Here is a 19094-nt window from a genome sequence, read left to right as displayed (position 1 = left end):
CCAGGCTCACATCTAGCTCCCTCGAGCCACAAAAGTGCCTGAGTGGAGTCCAGGGGTGCTGAGGCCATGTGGGGGGTGGAGCCCTGGAGGCTTGAGCAGGGTGGTCATGCTGTGCACTGCACAAGCCCAGGACTCCGTTCTCAGGGACCACGGTGGAGTGGTCTGTGTAATGCCCTGGCCTTGGTGGGGCGGCAGCCAGTGAGAGCTGGGCCTTTCGGGCAGGCCTGGGCCCTGGTGTTGATGTTGGCAGAGGAGTGAGTGCTCGGTGATGGGAGCCACTGAAGGGTGTTCAGGGACCCGTGTTCCCAGCGTGGCAGTGAGCCTGACCTGCCCTGAGGTGACAGTCACGGGGTGGGGGAGAGGAAGGACTCGAGGCGGCCTGTCCAGGCCCTCAGCACATTGAGCACCCCCTGCCCTTCCGCTTTGTTCCCGTAGTTTGGTCACTGAAGAGGAATTTCAGTCACGGCCTCCAAAGTCGTGTTTGTTTTTTCAACCCGGGGGGCCGGCCTCCTTGATGGGGCCACGGAGGGCTGGCGGGAGGGCCTCGGCACCAGGCCAGGGGGGCCTCCGCCCGTCCCCCTCGCTGGTGTCCTTTCTGGAAGCGGAGGAGGGAACTCGCGGGGACAGAGCAAGGGCAGGTGCGTTTCCGAGGGCGGCCGCGTGGTTCCCCACCGACCCGGAGGGCAGCGCTCGGGGGCAGGTGTCATGAGCATCTGCCGGGCACCAGGACGGCACGGTCCTCCTGAGGTCCACGGCTGGGAGAGCAGAGGGACATGACACCAGGGTGGCAGCTCCCCTCATGGAAGGACGCAGCTGCGGCCGCAGTGAGGTCACCGCACGCAGGTCGGAGGCGAACATGCTGTGCTTCAAGGACCCCGTCGTTGGTTCCGCGTGTCGCCTGTCGTGTGTCAGGGCCGGTGGGGGTCAGAGGCCGGGGGTGGCCGTGTTGTTATCCCCACTGTGTGCCAGCCAGCTCTGCGATTTTGGGATGGTCGTTCCCCTTCTCCATACCTGCCCGTTTCCCGATAAAGGGCCCTAGTCCTGTGGTGTCTCTGGTTCCTTCTAGCTCTAAACTGAGACGGTTCTGAGGATTTTGAAGCTGGTCCTTGAGGGAACTCCTACATTTTCTTTTGATGTGAACGACGTTGACTGCAGTGTGCAGAACCCTCTCCTCCCCTCCCACCGCCTCTGGGCTCATCCCACGAGGTCACCCAGGTCCCCGCAGACACCCGGCAGAGTTTGGCCCCAGTCTCTGCCGGGAGGGCTCGCTGCTGGCAACGCTGGGCTGTGGCCTTTGCAGGGTGAGCCGTGGAGTTCTGGGGTCGTGGAGGCCTGGGGGTTCCAGCACAGGGACTGAGTCCCCGCAGCGTGGGGCCAACATCGTTCCTGCTAGGTGCCGGGGAGGCCGCCTGCGTACCTCTTGCCTCCCGGTAGCCCTGCCGGGAACTGGGGGTCTAGAGTCTTCTGAGCCTGTGTCATGGGAGGGCCACGGCTTTCCTGTCCCAGGGAGGGCAGGGGTGCAGACGGAGGCTGTGCAGGGGACCATGGGATGAAGAGTGACCAGCCCAGACCCGCAGCTATCCCCAGGGATCTCCAAGCCCGGGGGCTGATAGAGTCCGTCACTGTGGGGGAGAGTGTGGAGGGTCATCTGATGAGAGGGAGGTGCCGGGATGCCCCCACTCATCCCGCCCGGGCCTGGGCTCTGGTGGAAGCCTGGGACCTGAGAAGGGACCCGGGGTCCTGGAGATCTGGCAGGTGGACGGGACGGCCCTGATGAGGACACCCTGATGGCAGAGGAGTGGTGAGCTCGGGCTTAGGGGCCCCAGGACTCGGGGATGGAGGATAAGTCCCCTCCCACTGGGGCTCCGGTCACGAGTGGCCTGGTGGCATCCGAAGGCACGTTACGGTTGCAGGCCCGGAGAACAGGTTCTGATAACCCATGGCCTGCACCCTGAGCCCTGGAGGCCACAGGAAGGCATCCTGCCGTTTGCCCGCAGCGAGGGTTCGAAAACACACGGGGCTTATTTAAAGAAAAGCAAAAACAAAAAATGAGAAAATAAGCAGGTGAGGACTTGGAGCCCAAGGCCGGCTCCCGCCTAGCAGCCCTGGGGGGAAGGCGGGGCTCTGTGCCGCCCCCTCCGCCCCCTCCAGCCTCGCTGGCTTGGTGACCCTGTGACCCGCTGGCGGTCGGCCACAAAGGCCCTGGAGTTACTGCCGGGGGCTACCTCGGTGCCTCACGTCCTGCAGCCGTGAAATGGGGGCAGTGGCCCCCGGCAGCATGGAGGCCTGCCGTTCCGGGCCCGGAGAGGCACCGGGCAGCTGGCTGGTGGGGGATCGTGGAGTGCACTTCTGGGGCAGCAGAGGTTTTCCTAGCAGGGTTGGTGGACGCGTGGCCCCTGGCCATGTTCCCATCAGTGGTAAAATGTGTCTCTGGGGCCTGTGCGTCCTGCCCCGGGCCGTTCTCGTCTGTACCGGCTCACCAGTAGGTCAGTCCATGGATCCCAGCACGTGGTGGCCCCGGGGGGTGGTGAGCAGGGCGAGGTCTCACCGGTCGTGGGCCTGCATTGCACACTGTGGCCTCAAGCACCTAAGTGGGCCCTGGGCGGGGGCTTCAGTTCCCCACTCTGTCCCCACTGGGCGGCGGGGACACGCAGAGGTGATGCCCGCCCGGCCGTCCTGGAGGAAGGAGCAGGGACGGCTTGCTGCTTGTCCAGGGAATGTGCCCAGGGCAGCCTTTGCTGCTGGAGCCCGTGTCTCTGGCCTCAGCGAGGGGATGACCTCAAGACCTCCTCCCGGGTGGGGTCACGCGGGGCTCAAACCCAGGCACACCTGTCCCCAGAGCCGGCGTTGCTCCCCAGGCTGTTCTCATCCTGATAGGGGCAGCAAGGGCTCAGGTTTCCTACGAAACTGCCCTTCCAAGGGGAGGCTCCTGTGTCAATGGGAAGGAAAGTCCACGAAAGTCCTGTCCTTCCAGAGGCCTCCCAGGCCCTTCCCACACCTTTTATACAACTTTGAAGTATTTTTTTAGCTCTGGCACCAGGAGCCCCTGGCCGGCGGGAGGGGTGGCATTAGGCCTGAACGGTCTGGTGGCCTTTCAGCTTGTTTAGCAGAGAGCCATAAACATGTCCCGGAGGCTTCTGGAAAACAGCTCTCCGGTCAGCAAGCGAGAAAACAGGTTTGCAGGCTGCCCATCTGGGAAGAGCATCACCAGCTAGTGGGATGCGAGCCCGAGGAACCCCAGCCGGGATCTTTGATCCCTCCCCTGGCCACCGCCTGCCTTGGAACGGAATCTCAGAGATGAGCCAGAGCTTGGGGCCGTGTCACTGCGGCCGCTGAGCCTGCAGCTGGCACGGCCTGTCTCTTCCCACGGCCTGAGCCCAGGCCTGGCCTCTGCTGGCACCTGTGCCTGATGTCAGGTGACGGGCTTCGGCCAGGGCTGCAGGGAGCCGGTGTGTGGGGGCCTGGTGCCGAGGGCTTCGGAGGTACCCCCACTGCGCGTGGAGCGGCTGACTCCACCGCGTGCTGGCCAGGCCCCGGGTAGGAGCTGAGAGCCAACCCAGAAAATCACAGAGGCCACAAGAGGCCATGACGCTGTGCATGAGTGGAGGTCAGTCTGGACCGGGAGTGTCCTGGGTCCCCATGCTGTCCCTTCCTTAAGGGTCCCCACCCACCCCCATGTGTCCTTGGTTACAGTGACAGGTCTGCAGTGGAGCTGGGTGGTGGAAATGACATTGCTGGGGGCAGAATTCTGGGGTCTGGGGAGCACAGTGTTCTCAGGGCCCGGCCCAGGCAGCCGTTCTCCCATCCTAGTGCATCACCGTGTGGGGAGGGGGACCCAAAGGGGGCCGTCTGCACCTGCCAGGTCACCGTCTACTGGATCAAGCCATGCCTGAAGAGGGTCCATCTACATTAGCCCTGGATGCCATGGCCTGGCGCAGCTTCAGGCCTGCCCTCGTGGGCGAGGGGCCTCTGTTGGGGTCTGGCTGCTGTGCACCGAGTGGGCACAGGCTTTGGGTCTCGACCCGCCCACCCCACCCCGGTTACCCTGAGCTCCAGGCACAACTGCCGGCTACGGGACTCCTAGGACCGGAGAAGGGGAAACCGCTGCTGGGGGAGGGGTTCTTTTCTCCCCTCCAAATCCTCCCCCACGGTTAGAAAAGTGGGCTTTGCTCTTGAGTGAGTCTCGGGCATGTACGTGGTCACCCATCTGGGGACTCTGCGTCAGCCTTGCGGTCACACCAGCAGTGGGGGCTGATTCTACTAACCCGAGTCACCCTAAATGTAAGGACAAACTTACTGGCTAATGTAGATGGACCCCCTTCAGGCATGGCTTGATCCAGGGGCTGAAGCCGCGGGGCGGGAGTCTGTCTCTCTCTCCCAGGAGAGCGCGGCCTGCAGCTCCTAATTCACCATCCGTGGATGGGGCCCCAGAGCAGGGAGGACTCCTCCTGCCGAGGGAAAAGACCCAGCAGGGAGTTTAGTCCAGCCCTTTGCATTCTCTTGGGACCGGGAGGTGCTGTCCCCTGATTGGCCTGGTGGGGCTCAGGGGCCCAGTGGCAGGGCCGGAGCCAGTCCCCACCCCCACCCCCACCCTGCAGGCAGGTGTGTGCTGGCCCCTGGGCTCCCTAAAACCCAGGGCCGCACCTGCTGCTCGCGCAGCCTAACAGTCCCACTCCAAGTTAGAGTTTATTTCCTCGGCGGGGACTCCTCGGCCTCTTGTTTGTAGTAATGGGAGCTGGGCGCTCCCCGTGAGATCTCCTGTTTGGGGCAGGTGTGTAGATCCCGGCTGTGGTCCTCAGAGCTTAGAGGTCCCGGCTCTTCCTGAGGTGAAGGAGGGAGCCATGGGCACAGGGGGGCCGGCTCTTGCTGGAGGAGCCCTGGCTCCGGTGGGAACGCCCTTGGGCTCTGCAGCCCTTCTCTGAGGAGCCCCCGATGGAGGATCCAGAACTTTCTGGAAGGGATGCACGGATCCTCTCCTCCCTTGGCCTTGGTTCCGCACTGTTTGGCCTAGGCATAGGTCTTCTGGGGGAAATGGAAGTTGGCTCTCGCTGTAAACGGTGATGGGAGAATCACATTTTAATCGGGTGACTATGGTGGCTAAAATGTGCCAGCGGTCTCTGTGGTTCTCGTCCTGGTCAGCTGGACGTGCTGACCCCCAGGCCGCAGGGCAGGACGCGCGAGCTGCCGGTGCCTGGTTCCGGAAGACCGTCCTTCCTCCGCGGCCGCCCCCGTCAGCAGGGGTGTCCGTCCAGCCCGGCGGCTTGCGTCCGGATGGCTTCCCCACGATGGGGTGGGAAAGGGTGTCTGGGTCCCTCCGGCACCTGCCCATGGAGGATGACAGGGCGGAGGAGCCCAGTCCGCACACTTGGGGAGGGGAGGCTGCAGGGGCGTGGTGGGCGAGTGGTGGTTCGCTCCTGGTGCGTGGCGGCAGCGGGAGCTGGCCCGGGAGCGGTGTTCCGGGGATGCGGACGTGTGCTCTCTCAGAGCGGCCCACCCTGCACCCCCGAGCCCCCCCCCCCCAGTTTCTCAGTTGGTTGGAGCTGGTTCCCATTGCCCTCAGCCCTGTGCGCTGCTGGGCCTGCGGCCTGTTCTGCCTGCTGCTCCGCCCCCCCACCCCCCCGAAGGCTTCCCCACCCCCAGCCGCGGCTAACCCGGTCTTCCCTTTGCCCTTCAGCTCAGCCGGCAGATCTCCTAAAGGTCCTCGACTTTCACAACCTGCCTGACGGCATAACCAAGACAACAGGCTTCTGCGCCACGCGGAGATCTTCCAAAGGTCCAGATGTCGCTTACAGAGTCTCGAAGGACGCCCAGCTCAGTGCACCCACCAAGCAGCTGTACCCTGGTAAGAGGCGCGTGTGTGTTCCGGAGGAGGGACGGAGCCTGTGTTCCGGGTGCGGGGCTGGGGTGGGGACGGGCGTGTGCGGGGACAGGTATGGCCGCACCCGCCCACCTCCAGCCGGGGCGCAGGGCAGGTGCCCGTGTGGCGGGAGAAGCACACTTGGCTTTTCGGGAAGCCCTTCTCCGGGGCCGCTGCGGTCCCCTTCCCGTGAAACAGCCGGGCGGCCTCCCCGTGCCCTCCCAAGCAGGCGTCTCTCCCGCCGTAGACAGGCTGCCACGACGCCCCGTGCGAAAGGGTGACCGCTGGTCCTCCCGTGACGTGGCGAGGGTGAGAGAGGCCCAGGGCCGTGGGAAGGGACGCGCGCCGGTGCGGAAGGTCAACGGGGGCAGCGGCGCGAAGAGCCGGGGATGGAGCGTCAGGACCGCCGCGAGGGTGCGGGCTTCCTCGGAGAAGCCGCTGCGGGCGCCGGATCGCTGCCTTGAATTCCGTGTCCCGGCGGGGCTGATGTTGGCTGCTGACGTGGGCCGTCCCGGCTGTTCCTGTGGCCGGGCTGTGGACGCTGTGGGATAACCACCCCCCCCCACGACACGCCCCCAGGGTCAGCTAAACCCTTGGGGCTTATCTGGACGTGGGTCAACAGCCCATGATCCGTCACCGAGCCCCCCGCCCCCGCCTTAAATGAGCTCGTTCTGATTCCGGTCAGAAAGGGGGGGCCAGGCAGGTATGCCCCCCCCCGGCAGGCGGCCGCTCCGTGGGCTGTAATACACTGTCATTAGGGGAGGACTCTGCTTCACTTTTTGGTGACCTGGCTGTGACCCCAACGTTGGGCAGCCCGTGGACATGTCGTGGTGTCTCTGTGCTCCCGCGTCCCCCACGGGGTCCCGAAGGCCACGCTCTTTCCGGGGCTCTGTGCTTGCGTCTGATGCCCCTGGCCCTCAGCCCGCCTTTAACCCACGGGGCCCTCAAGAGTCTGCCCCCAAGAGAGGCTGGGTCGGCCCTTTTCACGAAGGTCACTTCGGGTAGACGAGGTCAGTTGGGGCACCGAGTCCCCTCCAGAACCTCCCGGGAGCCCACCTCTGCATGCCTGGCTGCCCTGGGCTTCAGACGGGGTCACCGTCGGGCCCCCTGCTATCAGGCCGCTGTTCCACATGTCCCCAGAGCTCTACCTCCGCTTCGGGGCTGAGCCTGTCTTCTAGAATCACCCACCGGGTGCTTGCTCTCATCTCCGCCCCGCATCTCCCTTGTCCCCGCATTCCCCCATTCTAGGGAGACGGAGGGGCACCGGGGAAGGGCTCCAGGGGGTGACTGCCCCAGGCCCTGGCGGCTGTGTGGGGCGTGCACGACGCCGTCCCCCTGCCAGGCCGGGGAAGCCAGGCGTCCTGCCTGGGACGGATCTGCCATCAGCCTGATCCCCGAGGCCCCGCTCAGGCTGAGAGTGTGTCCCGCCCTCCGGACACTGCATGGATCCTGGGGATGGGGGGAGACGGGAGATGGGTGTGCGTCCCTCACCTGTTAAGACAGGCACAGTCTCTCAGCCTGCATTTTCCCTAAGCTCTCGAATTAGTGACTTGATGAGACAGAGTGTAAGTGCTCTGACAGGGTCTTCTGGTCACGATCAGCGTGGGGAGTGGAACAGGTCCGGGCCGAGGCAGCATCTCATCAAGGCCAAATAAAGCTGGAGGCGGCCTTGGGCTGATTTGAGTAGGAATTTCAGGGGGGAGTCCCTTCTCCAAATCCCAAAGTGTGGAGTCCATGAACACGGCCAGGGGACGTTCTTCCAGGCCAGTGTCGTGTGCCTGTGGCCTCGGGTATGAGGGGACACGTGGCTTCTGTCCCTTCTCTCTTGGACACTGGCCGACCTTTTCCCCGGGAGGCAAGTCTCCTGGGTCAGGGGGCAGTGTGGCTGCATTTTGGACGCCTGTGTCTGCGGGCCGAGCCGGTGGTCAGGCGGCCTGAGTTGAGTGTGAATGTGTTTGAACGACTCTTAGAGCAAAGGACGTCCATGTCCGGGTGACTCGTGGCCGTGATGAGAAGACCCCGGAGTTGCCCAGCTGCTCCGAGGACACAGGGCCCCTTCACGGGCTCACGGAGCAGTGCTCTATGGCCAAGGCCGAGCTTTGTGGGGACGTGTTCTTCCCCCAGCCTGTGCCTGTCGCGGGTGAGCCCGTGGCGCCCACCGTGCCCGTTCACCTGTTGGGCGGCTCTGTACGAACCACTGCGGTCCCGGGCTCCCTGGGGCAGGGAGTCAGGGTGGCATAGTGAAGGGCCAGCCGGGGGCCGCCCTCCTTCCAGTTCGGTGATGTCTGCACCTGCTCACCGGATGGAGACGTGTGTCCTCCCTGATCCCGAGGGGCCTTCCTCGTCTCGCTTACACCCAGTGGTCCAGGTGCTGCGGTCAGTGGGACCCCACAGTGCGACTGTAGGCAGGGCCTTTCCCGACATTTGGCCCTGGGTGGCCCTGACAGCCTGTAGGACAAGGCAGAGCCCAGAACTGGGGCACTTTGGGGGGCCGGGGAGGGTGACCCTGTTTTCCTGGGGGTCTCGGGGACTCACCACTGTCTGCCTGCGAGGGGACATCAGTAGAAGACAGTCCCAAGACCCTAGAAGAAGCCATGGCGGATTCTCTGCGAATACAGGAGGCCATGCGTCCCACTGGGCTGCCCCGACTTCTGGGACCCCATGGTCCCCAGCCCCTCCTCCATTCTCGTGCCTGGGATTGGGGTCCTCTCTCCAGTGGTTCTCTGTCTGGTAACCTCGGGCCACTGAGCCTCCCTTCATGTTCAGGATCTGAAACAGGGCTGGGATGTGACAGTGGCCCCCACCGCCTTTGGCCTTTGCCCCAGACCTTCCCTCCAGGTGGGCCTAGGGCTCCAGATCAGCTCCCACCCAGCAGAACGTCTTGTCCGGGAGCTGTTCGCTTAGTAGGATTCAGTTTAATAGTGATGCCTTTATTAAGTTCCTACTGTATACCCAAATGGCCCCAGTGCCCTTGGGCCTCAGCGGAGGGAAAAGGAAATGACCTCAGGAAGCAATTGGGCCTCTCCCCTGTGACTCTGAGAAATCTAGTGGGAAGGGTGGGACCCAGACGCTGTCCCCCGATGGCCCAGACAGCACGGGTCATGGAGCGTGTCCGCGTCCCGCCCGCACCACGCCTGGAATAGACCATCTCCGGTGACAATAAAGCCGTTGGATTCACCAGCAGGGAGATTCATGTCGGGCTTGAGTTATCCTCTCAGGCTCTCTGAGCCGAGATCTGCTCGCACGGGGGTGTAAACACTGGCACACAGTGTCCTCACGAGCTGGGGCAGGGCCGTGGCCGTCCCCGGGCTGTGCTTTTGCTCCCCGATCTTCTCTGTATTCAGACGGGATGACGGCCGTATATGGCATGGAGTCGTCTTGGGCTGGGGGTGGGGCAGGTGACCCTTGAGATGCGAGCGAGGGACCATACCTGTGCCGCTCTGGACGTGGACAGTGGCTCCGAGCTTGGGTCACGTGCCCCCCCAGGCCTCTTGGTGCCTGTCCACCCCCAGGAACCCTACAGAGCCCCGAGGTCCTGCCGCTGGCCTTGAAGTGGGGGCTTCTCCTGGCCTGCCCAGTGGATGCTGCTCCCCCGGGGGGTAAGGCTGAGGCGGTGCCTCTGACTCCCCTCACGTCCCATGTGTGGAGGGACAGCATGGAGCCGAGGGCTCTGTGACCCTGGTGACCTCAGCACACCTCTTCCCAAAGGCTTCCTGTCTGCCTGGAAGGGGGGCCTGACTCGGCCTGTCCTGGGACGGATGGCCATGCTGCCCAGCGTCACCTCGCACTGGGGAAGGGGCCTGAGACGTCCCCTTTGGGGAGGGAGACCCTAGCCTGACCCCTGGGGCTGGGGGCCTTGGCCTCCGTCTCCCCACGGCACCTTAGCTGGGGGTGTGGGCCCGTGGGCGGACCTCTCAGCCGCCTTCTGTGTCTGCCCGGGACTTCACGCGTGTCTTTGAGCGGGACTTCGGGGGCCCGTCAGTTTCCCTGACGGAAGCAGCGTTGGCCGTACCCCTCCCCACCCCGGGCCTGGTGCCCTGAAGGTCCCCTTGTCCCCGACACTTGTCCCTGCCACTCTGTGCTCCCTTGAGCAGAAGCAGAGGCCCCCTGCCCGGCCGCACGGGCGTCGTCAGCAGAGGGCGCTCGCGGATAGCGTCTCCGCAGTGAGCGGCTCTGACCCGAGCTCGGCAGCCCCACAGGCCTGGGGCCAGCGGCTCCAACCTGTCACACTGGGCCTGACAACAGGGTCGCTCCTTATCCAGGCCCATGAGCCAGGTCAGAGCCCCTCTTCCGCGAGGGTGCCCGTGCCGACGCCTTCTGGCCGGTTCAGTGGAGTGTTTCCTGGTGGCTCCGGGGACCAGCCACGCTCGCTCCGTGCCCCGGGCCCGTGGCAGAGCTGCTCCTCCACCAGCAGCATCGATGGGGAGGAGGCGCCGAGATTTCCTGCCGTGGCCCAGGGAAGGGCGCGTGTCTGTGGGGAGATCTGGGGCGTGTGGAGCTGCCCTCGGTGGGCTGGCGTGGGGCCGGCCGTTGATGACCTCGTGGCGTTTCTGTCCTGAATCGTAAAGAACGTTCCCTGCCATTAACATACGGGGTTCGTTGTTTTTCTTCCTTTTTAAAATTTGGGTTCAAGTCTTCGCATTTCTTTCTACTTATCTTCTGTTTTGTGTATCAGCCAGGAGATGTGGTCCCTGCCCCTGGCCTCCCTTCCACCCCCCGCCCCTGTCCCTACCCCTATCCCGAGGGCACTCAAGGAGACACAGTCTGCTAGGTATAGCCTTAGGCACTATGGAGGGTATGAAGACGCATCGGAAACAGCCCCTGCCCAGAGGGAGCTGACATTCTAGGAGGTTCTAGTCAGGATTTATACACAGATATATTGAGGTATAGGAACCGAGGAGATACATTGAAGGCTCACTGATGGAAGGACCAATGAGGTTTGCATTTGAACTGAGCCTCCAAGAAGGTAGGCTTGGTCATGTGGTGATAGGGAAGGGCTGCAGGAACAGTTCGATCCAGGGACAGGTGGGCAGCAGATGGCCATGCACCACCGTATGCATCAAAAGTTGCCAGGTCCCCAAGCCGGTTTGCTGTAGAGCTGTGACTGGGTGTAGTTAGGGGTTCCTGACTGCCCTTTGATCTCTGTCTTCTGTTACAGCATCTTCATTTCCTGAGGATTTCTCCATTCTAACCACTGTGAAAGCCAAGAAAGGCAGCCAGGCCTTCCTGGTCTCCATCTACAATGAGCAGGGCATCCAGCAGATCGGCCTGGAGATGGGCCGCTCTCCGGTCTTCCTCTATGAGGACCACACGGGAAAACCAGGGCCAGAGGATTACCCCCTCTTCAGGGGCATCAACCTGTCGGATGGCAAGTAAGTGAGCACCACTCAGCAACCCAGTCCTACTCCTGCTGGGGGGTCTGCGCAGGCCGCCTAAAGCCCGCTGGCCGGCACGGGAGCTGCGGCAGGATGCACTCGGTAAAAAAGCAGGAAGCTGCCGCCGTACACACGGGCGGGCACTGGGCAGAGAGAGGAGGGGGTCTCGGGTTGTCGTCTGCGTCTTCGCGGGGGGTCTTTACATCTCCCTGGGTCTCTCCTTCTCCTTCAAATGCACTAGAATATCTCAAGTGCTGGCCTCCCAGTCTCGAAGGGACATTGAAGATGGTATGGTTATGCCCAACTCCTTCCGGAAAGGATGTACGACATCCTTTTTTTAAAAATGTTTATTTTTTTATTTAAATTCAATTAATTAGCCTACAGTGTATGATGAGTTTCAGAGCTAGAGTTCAGTGGTTCGTCAGTTGCGAAGGACACCCAGCACTCGTTACATGATGTGTCGTCCTTAACGTCCATCCCCTGGCCACCCCCTCCTCCCGCCCTGTCCCTCCAGCAACCCTCAGTTTGTTTTCTATGATTAAGAGTCTCTTATGGTTTGTCTCCCTCTCTGATCTCGTCTCATTTTATTTTTCCCTCCCTCCTGCTAGGCTCCTGTTTTGTTAAATTCTACACGTGAGTGAAGTCATATGGTGTCTGTCTTTCTCTGACTTCTTTTGCTCAGCGTAACACCCTCTAGCTCCAGCCACATCATTGCAAATGGTAGAGTTCGTCCTTTCTGATGGCGGAGTAGTGTTCCGTTGTGTATATGTGTGCCGTGTCTTCTGTAAACGATGTACGATATCCTTCAGGATGCAGCCATATTAGATGTGGATGTGAATGATTAAAAAAAAAAAAAAAAGGACCAGGGGCGCCTGGGTGGGTTAAGCCTCTGCCTTCGGCTCAGGTCATGAGACCAGGGTGCTGGGATCGAGCCCCGCATCGGGCTCTCTGCTCAGCGGGGAGCCTGCTTCCCCCTCTCTCTCTGCCTGCCTCTCTGCCTGCTTGTGATCTCTCTCTCCGTCAAATAAATAAATAAAATCTTAAAAAAAAAACAAAAACAAAAACCAGTCTTTCTGGAATTCTCTATCTGGGGCATGCCGAAACCCTGGTAGTGTGAAAGTCAGCTCCTCCGTGGCTAACACCCTGTGTGCCTGATCTTAGAAGCCCCTTAGGGTGTGGTTCCCGTATTTCTCACTGACAGCTTCATAGCGATCCCCCCCGTCCCACTACTTCCCGGCAAATCCCGTCTTCCCTAGCAGCCCCCCCAGCAGTTTGCTGTGGGGTTCAGGTTTACATGAGGCTGGACCATGGCATCTGCCGGCCCTTGGTAAACCTGGCTGATGGCAGAGGCTGGGCTCAGAGCTGCCCAGCCCCACCGCAACTGTTGTGGTGTCCTCTGGGTTGGCGACCCGTGACCCAAGCCCCCATCACCCACCCGGGCTGTTTCTTTGCAGGTGGCACAGAATTGCTCTCAGCATCCACAAGAAAAATGTCACCTTGATCTTGGATTGTAAAAAGAAGACCACCAAACACTTGGCCCGCAGTGACCATCCCATGATAGATGTCAATGGCATCATTGTGTTTGGGACCCGGATCCTGGATGAGGAAGTCTTTGAGGTAAGAGGAGGGGAGGCTGTCCCACAGCCACCTGGGACCAGAGCCGGCAAGGGGTCACTCCTGCCTATGGCCGCCGTGGCTGCTGCTGGCAGCCTGTCAGGAGACAGGCTTGGGGACAGCTGGCATTCTGACGTGGCCGTGGTTTCTGTTGGCTGCGGCCTCTGCTATAATCCTGAGAGCTCTTTGTGGCCTGTGGGAATGGAGAAGCTATGTGGGGACAGCTGTGTCCACCCTTGCCCAAGGGGCCTGGGGATGAGCTTGGGAAGGGCACGGGCTTTGGTGAGCATGGCCTGGGGTTTGTGGATAGACGTGCACTCCTGCCATCTGGTATCTGAGGGTTGACCTGGGAAGGGGGCAGCTGCGTCAGGGGGGACCGGAGGCCAGAGCCGGGCCAGGCGCAGGTGCTGCAGGAAGGCATGAGCCGCCATCCTTCAGAGGTGCTGTCCCTTGGCAGTGCCCCCCTGCCGCCTGGAGCCAGGCTTCCCAGGGAAACGCCTCAGGGACGGGGATGGGGGCCGAGCAGAGTCCTGCATTTCCCTCCTTTGAAGACTGGAGTTCACTATAAGACAGTGTTAGAGAGCCCTGTCCTGCAGAAGCAGGTCACCTCTGCCGGGGCCAACAGTTTCTAGAAGCCCTGGGGGAGCGCACTGGTGTTCCCTGAGGACTCTCCCATGTCCAGATGCTTAGGCTTTGCCTCCCGAGGAGCTGGGGCCCCAACCCTGTGGCAGGGCCCTGGGATCTGCGTTCTAGAAGGCACTTCAGCTGACCGGTGGCCCCTCCGGCTGGGGCGAGGTGACAGCCAGGCCCTTCGGTTGGACTTCTTTCTTGTACATATTCGGGATTTGTGAAAGGAGAGTTGGCTGCCCCCAAGGCTCCGTGGCTAAAGCGGGTTTGGAAACCACCATGGAGGGCCGAGGGCTCTCCCAGCTCTGGGCTTCCGTCCTCGGGGCAGCCTTTCCTCTCGACATTCCTGCGACCGCGCATGTATACCCGGCCGTGTTTGAGAGGGACGCTCCGTGCCCTCCGGCCTTGTGCTCACACCTGAGGTGGGGTCTCCGGGCCTCTCCATCTGCTCGGCGGACTGGGGAGGCCCCCCCCGGCTGGTCAGGTGCTGACCCGATCCCGGTGCTCAGCGGGGGCCCTGGAGGGAGAGAATGGGCCTTGGTACTCCCATCTCTGTTCTCAAGGGAGTCGCGTCTCTGCAGATGCTAGCGCTGGCCGGTGGGGGAGGTCTGCTGCCGAGCAGGGGGAGGGTGACTTTCCCAACGTCTCATCTTTCTGCAAAGTCAAAACAGGGCGTGTGGCGGGAAGACAAAACCTCCCAGGGGGGCGGCTGGCCCGGTGCAGGCCCCCACTATCGTGTGCTGGATCGGGGGCTCAGGCAAGTTGCCTGCATGTCGTAGCCTCAGCTTCCCCGTCTGTGCAGTGGGACCATGAACATGGTACTTCCTGGGGCCGTGGCCCATGGCGGCCCTCAGGGTAGGCGCTCGAGGAAGGTTAGTGGCTTGGTTTTGATTTGAGTTCCATGTCGAGGCGGGTGGGATGACGGACGAGCGGGGCCCAGAACAGCCACGTCTCTGCAGGCACGGGTTGGAAGGGCTGTTCAGAGAAGGGAGGGGAGCCAAGCCTGTGACGGTGGGTCTGTGGGCCCTGCTGGGAATGGTGGCCCCTGGCGTGTGCCAGGGCAGCGGGAGCCCTCTGGTGCTGCCAAGTTTTGCCATTTCTGGAGACGCACCCCCTGGGCCCACTTCTGACCTGACTGGCCCGGAGACCCGGGTAAGTGGCTGGCAGGGATTGCAGGGGCCGGCAGCCAGGCGGGGGTGCTGCGGGGCTCTCCCGGGGAGCTGGGGTCGGAGGCACCGGGGTCACACAGACTGGGATCGAGCGGTCGCTGGTTCAGATCCCTCGCTGGCGGCAGGATCCAGGAAAGCAGGGGATGCTGCTGAGCTCTGGGCCTCTCACTTGTCTGACGTCGGGAGCGGCCATGCCACCTCGCGGGGGGTCACCTGGGCTCAGCTACGAAGCCCCGGGCGTGGCTGCCTGCTCGTGATGGGGACCCAGGGTCACCGCGGACACTGCCCATCTTCCTGTGGGTTGAAGTTCTGCCCCCGGAGGCGGGAAGTTTTGCCGAGGCTGGGCCGTAGCTTTGCGGGTTTAAATTTGCTCACTGTGCGGTAGTTTCTCTGCACCGGGCAAAAGCCGCATCCTTTCTCTTCCCTCCTATGTGCTCCCAGGTGCTTGTCATCGTAAAGAGGCCAGAACAAGCTTTATCTTTAAAAAACATTAGGATCCTAAACAAATACTGCTTTACCTCAATGCACTGGCCGAGCCAGAAGGGGCTGCTTTCTTGGGAGCACCGGATGCTAGACCTACACTGCTGTGGGGGAGCCCCGGGAGAGCTCAGGGCCCAAATCCCGTGGGGGGAACCTGGCTGGGCCGCCTAGCCTGTCCAAGACCTGAGGTCCTCGTCTGCAGCGTGGGCCGGCGGCCGTGTTGAGCCGGGGGTGCGTGTGTGAGGCCGTGCGGGCCTCCCGGTGCAGCTGGGGCCGGGCCAGCCTTGGATCGAAACGGCAGGTTGGGAATGTGCTCGAAACAGCTGGCCTGAGCGGCTGCCAGGGATGGGAGGCTTCGTGGCCGGCGAGGTGTTCGTGTTCTGCAGGCAATGTTTTCCCAGACGCGGACTTTCCTGGCGGCCGGACTTGCTCACGTTGGAAAATGTGACCTGACTTTTGCAGCGAAGACCAGTGGCCCAGTGGTCCCCAGAGCGTTCCGTCTGGCCTTTCTCGTCACAGAGCAGCCACTGAGCTGGGCGCGGCGGCCCTCGATGCCCAGCCGGCCTGGCTCTCACGGCGAGGGAGGAAGAGTCTTGGTTTCTTTTGAAACAGAAGAGACTTAAGTCTTGTACTTTCTGCCAGATTTCAAATACGGCCTCCCCCTGTTGGGCACTTGGCTTCTCCCCATACTTCACGACAGGGAAGGGGGGCGGCACCGTTGAAAACGATTTCTGCAGCAGCTGCGTTCTTCCCCCGGAAGGATGTCTTCCCCTCATCAAAAGCCACTTTGTCCCATAGCTCTGCAAGGGCCTGGTGAGCTGAAGGATTGGGGGTGACTTTGGTGGGGGCGCCCGTCCCCACGGGCACACACACTGAGCCCCGTGCTGACCGCTGTGTCCAGACAGGGCTTTACTGAACTCTAGGGAGCTTATTGGGGCACTGGGGATTTTCCTGGGGTGCACAGGGCCCCACAGAGGCCCCTTTATCCCAAGTAAAGTGCCGTCCAGGGCATGAGCCTGGCATAGGGGCTCGGAGCTCCAGGGAACCCTTCCTCCCAGGGGCAGACCCTCGGCCTGGCTGTGCAGGTTGGCAGCCCCCAGTCTCCCAGCCCCGGTGCGAGCCTCTGACGGGTCTGTCCTGCTGGACAGGGGATGGGACCGTCAGGTCCCTTCTGAAGCCGCCCCAGGAGGAAGGTGCAGGCAAAGGTCCCACGGGCCTCGGGCCTCATCCACTTCCTTCCAGCCGATAACCGACAGCCCATCGCCAAATCTCTCCAAGCCCAGTGACTTCATCTGGAACATGGGCGGAGGGGGCAACACTGTGGATGGAATGTGGGTAAAATGCACCCCCCCTCCGCGGGCCCCAGAGAAGCACACTTCCCCAGACCCTTGGCAGTCAGAGCTGAGGCCGTTCTGAGGCTCTCTGGCCCTTTGTCCACGTTCACCTGCAGGGACATCACTGATGGGCGTGTGTCTGGGTGGCGGCTTGGGCTCACAAGCTGTCCCTCCTCTCCACTTCTCCAGACTCACCTTGCACGTTCAGTGCCAGGACGCCTGCCTTCGAGACCAGGGCCTCCGGGTGGGCAGGCAGGGGGCTGGCCGGGAAGGGCTGGCCAAGGGCATGCACCCCTGAGCTGAGGTTAGCCCTCCTGGGACCTGCCCTGGCCTGTGCCTGCACATGGCCATCCCAGTCCCCCAGCGCTCGCGCTGGGAGCTGTTGTGCTCGCGCCCCGCCCCAGGCAGGGCCCCCTGGCCAGGCCGTCCCTAGTGCTGGGCTGGTGTGGGCTGGAGGGGCTCAGGCTGGCTGGCGGCCACTGCGTTGCTCCTTCCCCTGTGGATCCTGCCCGCGGGTTCCGAGGCGGAGAGTGCGTTTTGCGGGGTTGCTCTGGGCCGCCGCTCACCACGGTATCACTGGGAGCTGTGTGTCTCGTGTCCTGTGGCTTCCCCCGGGGCGTGCCTGTGTCCCAGGGTCCCGGGAGGCGTGGGGGCCGTGGGGGCCGAGGGCCCACCGTGAGGGAGGTCGGAGCCATTCTTCAGAAGAGGACGGGTCCTGCGGGCTCCCCCACGCAGGAGGAAGGCTTGTTTTCCTCCAGGGCTTAGGAACGAGCTTTGTGTTTTTGGAAACACAGGCAAGAGTGCCAGGGAAAGCGAATGTGTCTGGCGGGAGTTGAGAAGTGGTTGTTTTCCTTCCGTGGTAGAGCTGGGGGGGAGGCCAGCCAGGGCAGTGCTGGCCAGCAGGGCCCGTGACGGTGCCCGCCAAGTGCTCTGCCCTGCCATCACCCCTCGCCACTGCCGGGACGCCGGCACCAGAGAGGCAGAAGAGCCCGGAAAACCGTGGGGGGGCCGGGTAGGTCCCCAGACTGTTGCTGCCGAGAGCCTGACGGTCTGCTCTGGTGTCACGTTGCTCGGCAGGCACCACACTCCCAGCAGCCCGTGCTGCTTCTGTCCCCTTGACCCACGGCACCGGGACCTCAGAAACTGGGTCACAACCCTCCCCAGCTGGAGCCAATCCCGGTGGTCCCAGTGATGCCAGGGGCTGCTTGTTCCCTGGGCCGCACACGGGCCCCCAGGACATCAGAGTGCCCTGACCTGTGGGGTCAGTGAAGCACCAGAACCTTCCAGAAGGAGCCAGCACAGGCTATTTGCAGGCTCACTGGCAGCCAGAGCTGGACTTCCGTGCCCGGCCTGCCGAGCACTGCCCCCGGCAGGGCCCGGAAACACCGGCTGAACGGGGGCACCGGCACCTCTCCCCACCCTTTGCTCCTCGGCGGGGCCTGGAGCCTGGAGCCGGCGGGTGTTCCAGATGGAGGGGTCTGGAGGGTGGGGCTTGGCCGGGGTTGGGGAGGGCCTCTGTGGCGGGAGGACCCTCCTCTCTGGTGAGTCAGGAACAGAGGGAGGCCCACCCCAGGGGACGGGGAGCCAGGGAGCTCTGGGCTGGGCGCCAGACCCACGTCTAAGCTCTCGGGTGCCTCGAGGGGCAACGAGACGAACGGACCGTACACGGGCGCCCGGTGCCGGCGGGAGAAGACGGCAGCACCCCCGAGTGGCGGTCCTCCCGGCTGTCCACCCGCCTTGCGTTTGGAAAGACAAGGGGTTTACCTCATCCCTGATCCCCGTTTTCCGGAGGCCTGGCTTTTCCACTGACCTGTTCTTTCCTGGAACGCAGCTTGCCTGGGGCCGGAGCGGGCCTCTGCTGGGCTGGGCTTTCTGGACCATCCACGAGGCGGCCGGGGACCCTCTGGGGAGCATAGAGCCCCCTCCGACCACGCGCACGGTTGCGGGCATCAGCGTCTCGAAGGCGAGAGAGCCGTGGGCTTGGTGTCGGAGGCCTGGGTCCACGTCCCGCTTTCACCGCACAGGTGGTGGCCTCTGCGCTCCCAGACCCCTCCAGGGACCATCCCGTCACCCGCCGTGGGGACGCACCAGGGGACCCAGGGCCAGCGGAGCATGCGGGCCAGGACCGGGGAGCTGCGGGACTCTCCCCCCGGGGCCCTGTGGCACTGGGGACCGTCTGCTGGAGGATCTGTTCCCTCTGGGGCTGGGAGGCAGCACTTCTGTTGGTCTGTTTCCATCAGCATCCCATGGGGGTGTCACGCTGACCCAGATTTCTCCGTGGAGAAGAACTGCGGGTGTGCTCTGAGGGTGCTTCTCCCGTCCTCGGAAGGTGGTGCATTTGTGGGGCCGGGGCCAAACCTGAGCTCGTGTTCAGATGCTGGGGGAACCGGCTGTGGCTTGAGGCTCTGGGGCCCTGCCCGTAAAGCCCCCGCGCCCCCCACGTCCCCACGGTTGACGGGGTTCAGAGGCCCCCATGCCCCCGCGTCCCCACGGTTGATGGGGTTCAGAGGCCCGTGTGCCCTGCCCCCAACCCCGCTCCCAGCCCAGGGGTGTTTCTTCTGTTGATGTGGCTACTTAGACCCATGCTGGGAACAGGAGGAGCCAGCCTCCGCCGCGGGACCTGGCGAGGACCGTGTCT

At 63.1% G+C, this 19094-nt stretch overlaps 1 protein-coding gene across 4 annotated transcripts in view; it reads left to right on the top strand.

Moving 5' to 3' along the window:
* COL5A1 (collagen type V alpha 1 chain) overlaps positions 1-19094 on the top strand; it is a gene marked incomplete at its 5' end in the record, with an annotated part of 148548 nt that overhangs the window by 33009 nt on the left and 96445 nt on the right. For all 4 annotated transcript variants that reach the window (XM_080819385.1, XM_080819388.1, XM_080819387.1 and 1 more), the window contains 3 exons: positions 5675-5842; positions 11016-11229; positions 12687-12849. In XM_080819385.1, the coding sequence (XP_080675511.1) occupies positions 5675-5842; positions 11016-11229; positions 12687-12849 (545 nt within the window). The remainder of the gene's footprint in view (positions 1-5674; positions 5843-11015; positions 11230-12686; positions 12850-19094) is intronic.

Source organism: Martes martes (assembly GCF_963455335.1).
Source record: "Martes martes genome assembly, chromosome: 12".
In the NCBI taxonomy this organism is placed as follows: Eukaryota; Metazoa; Chordata; class Mammalia; order Carnivora; family Mustelidae; genus Martes; species Martes martes.
This window is presented reverse-complemented; position numbering and strand designations above follow the sequence as displayed.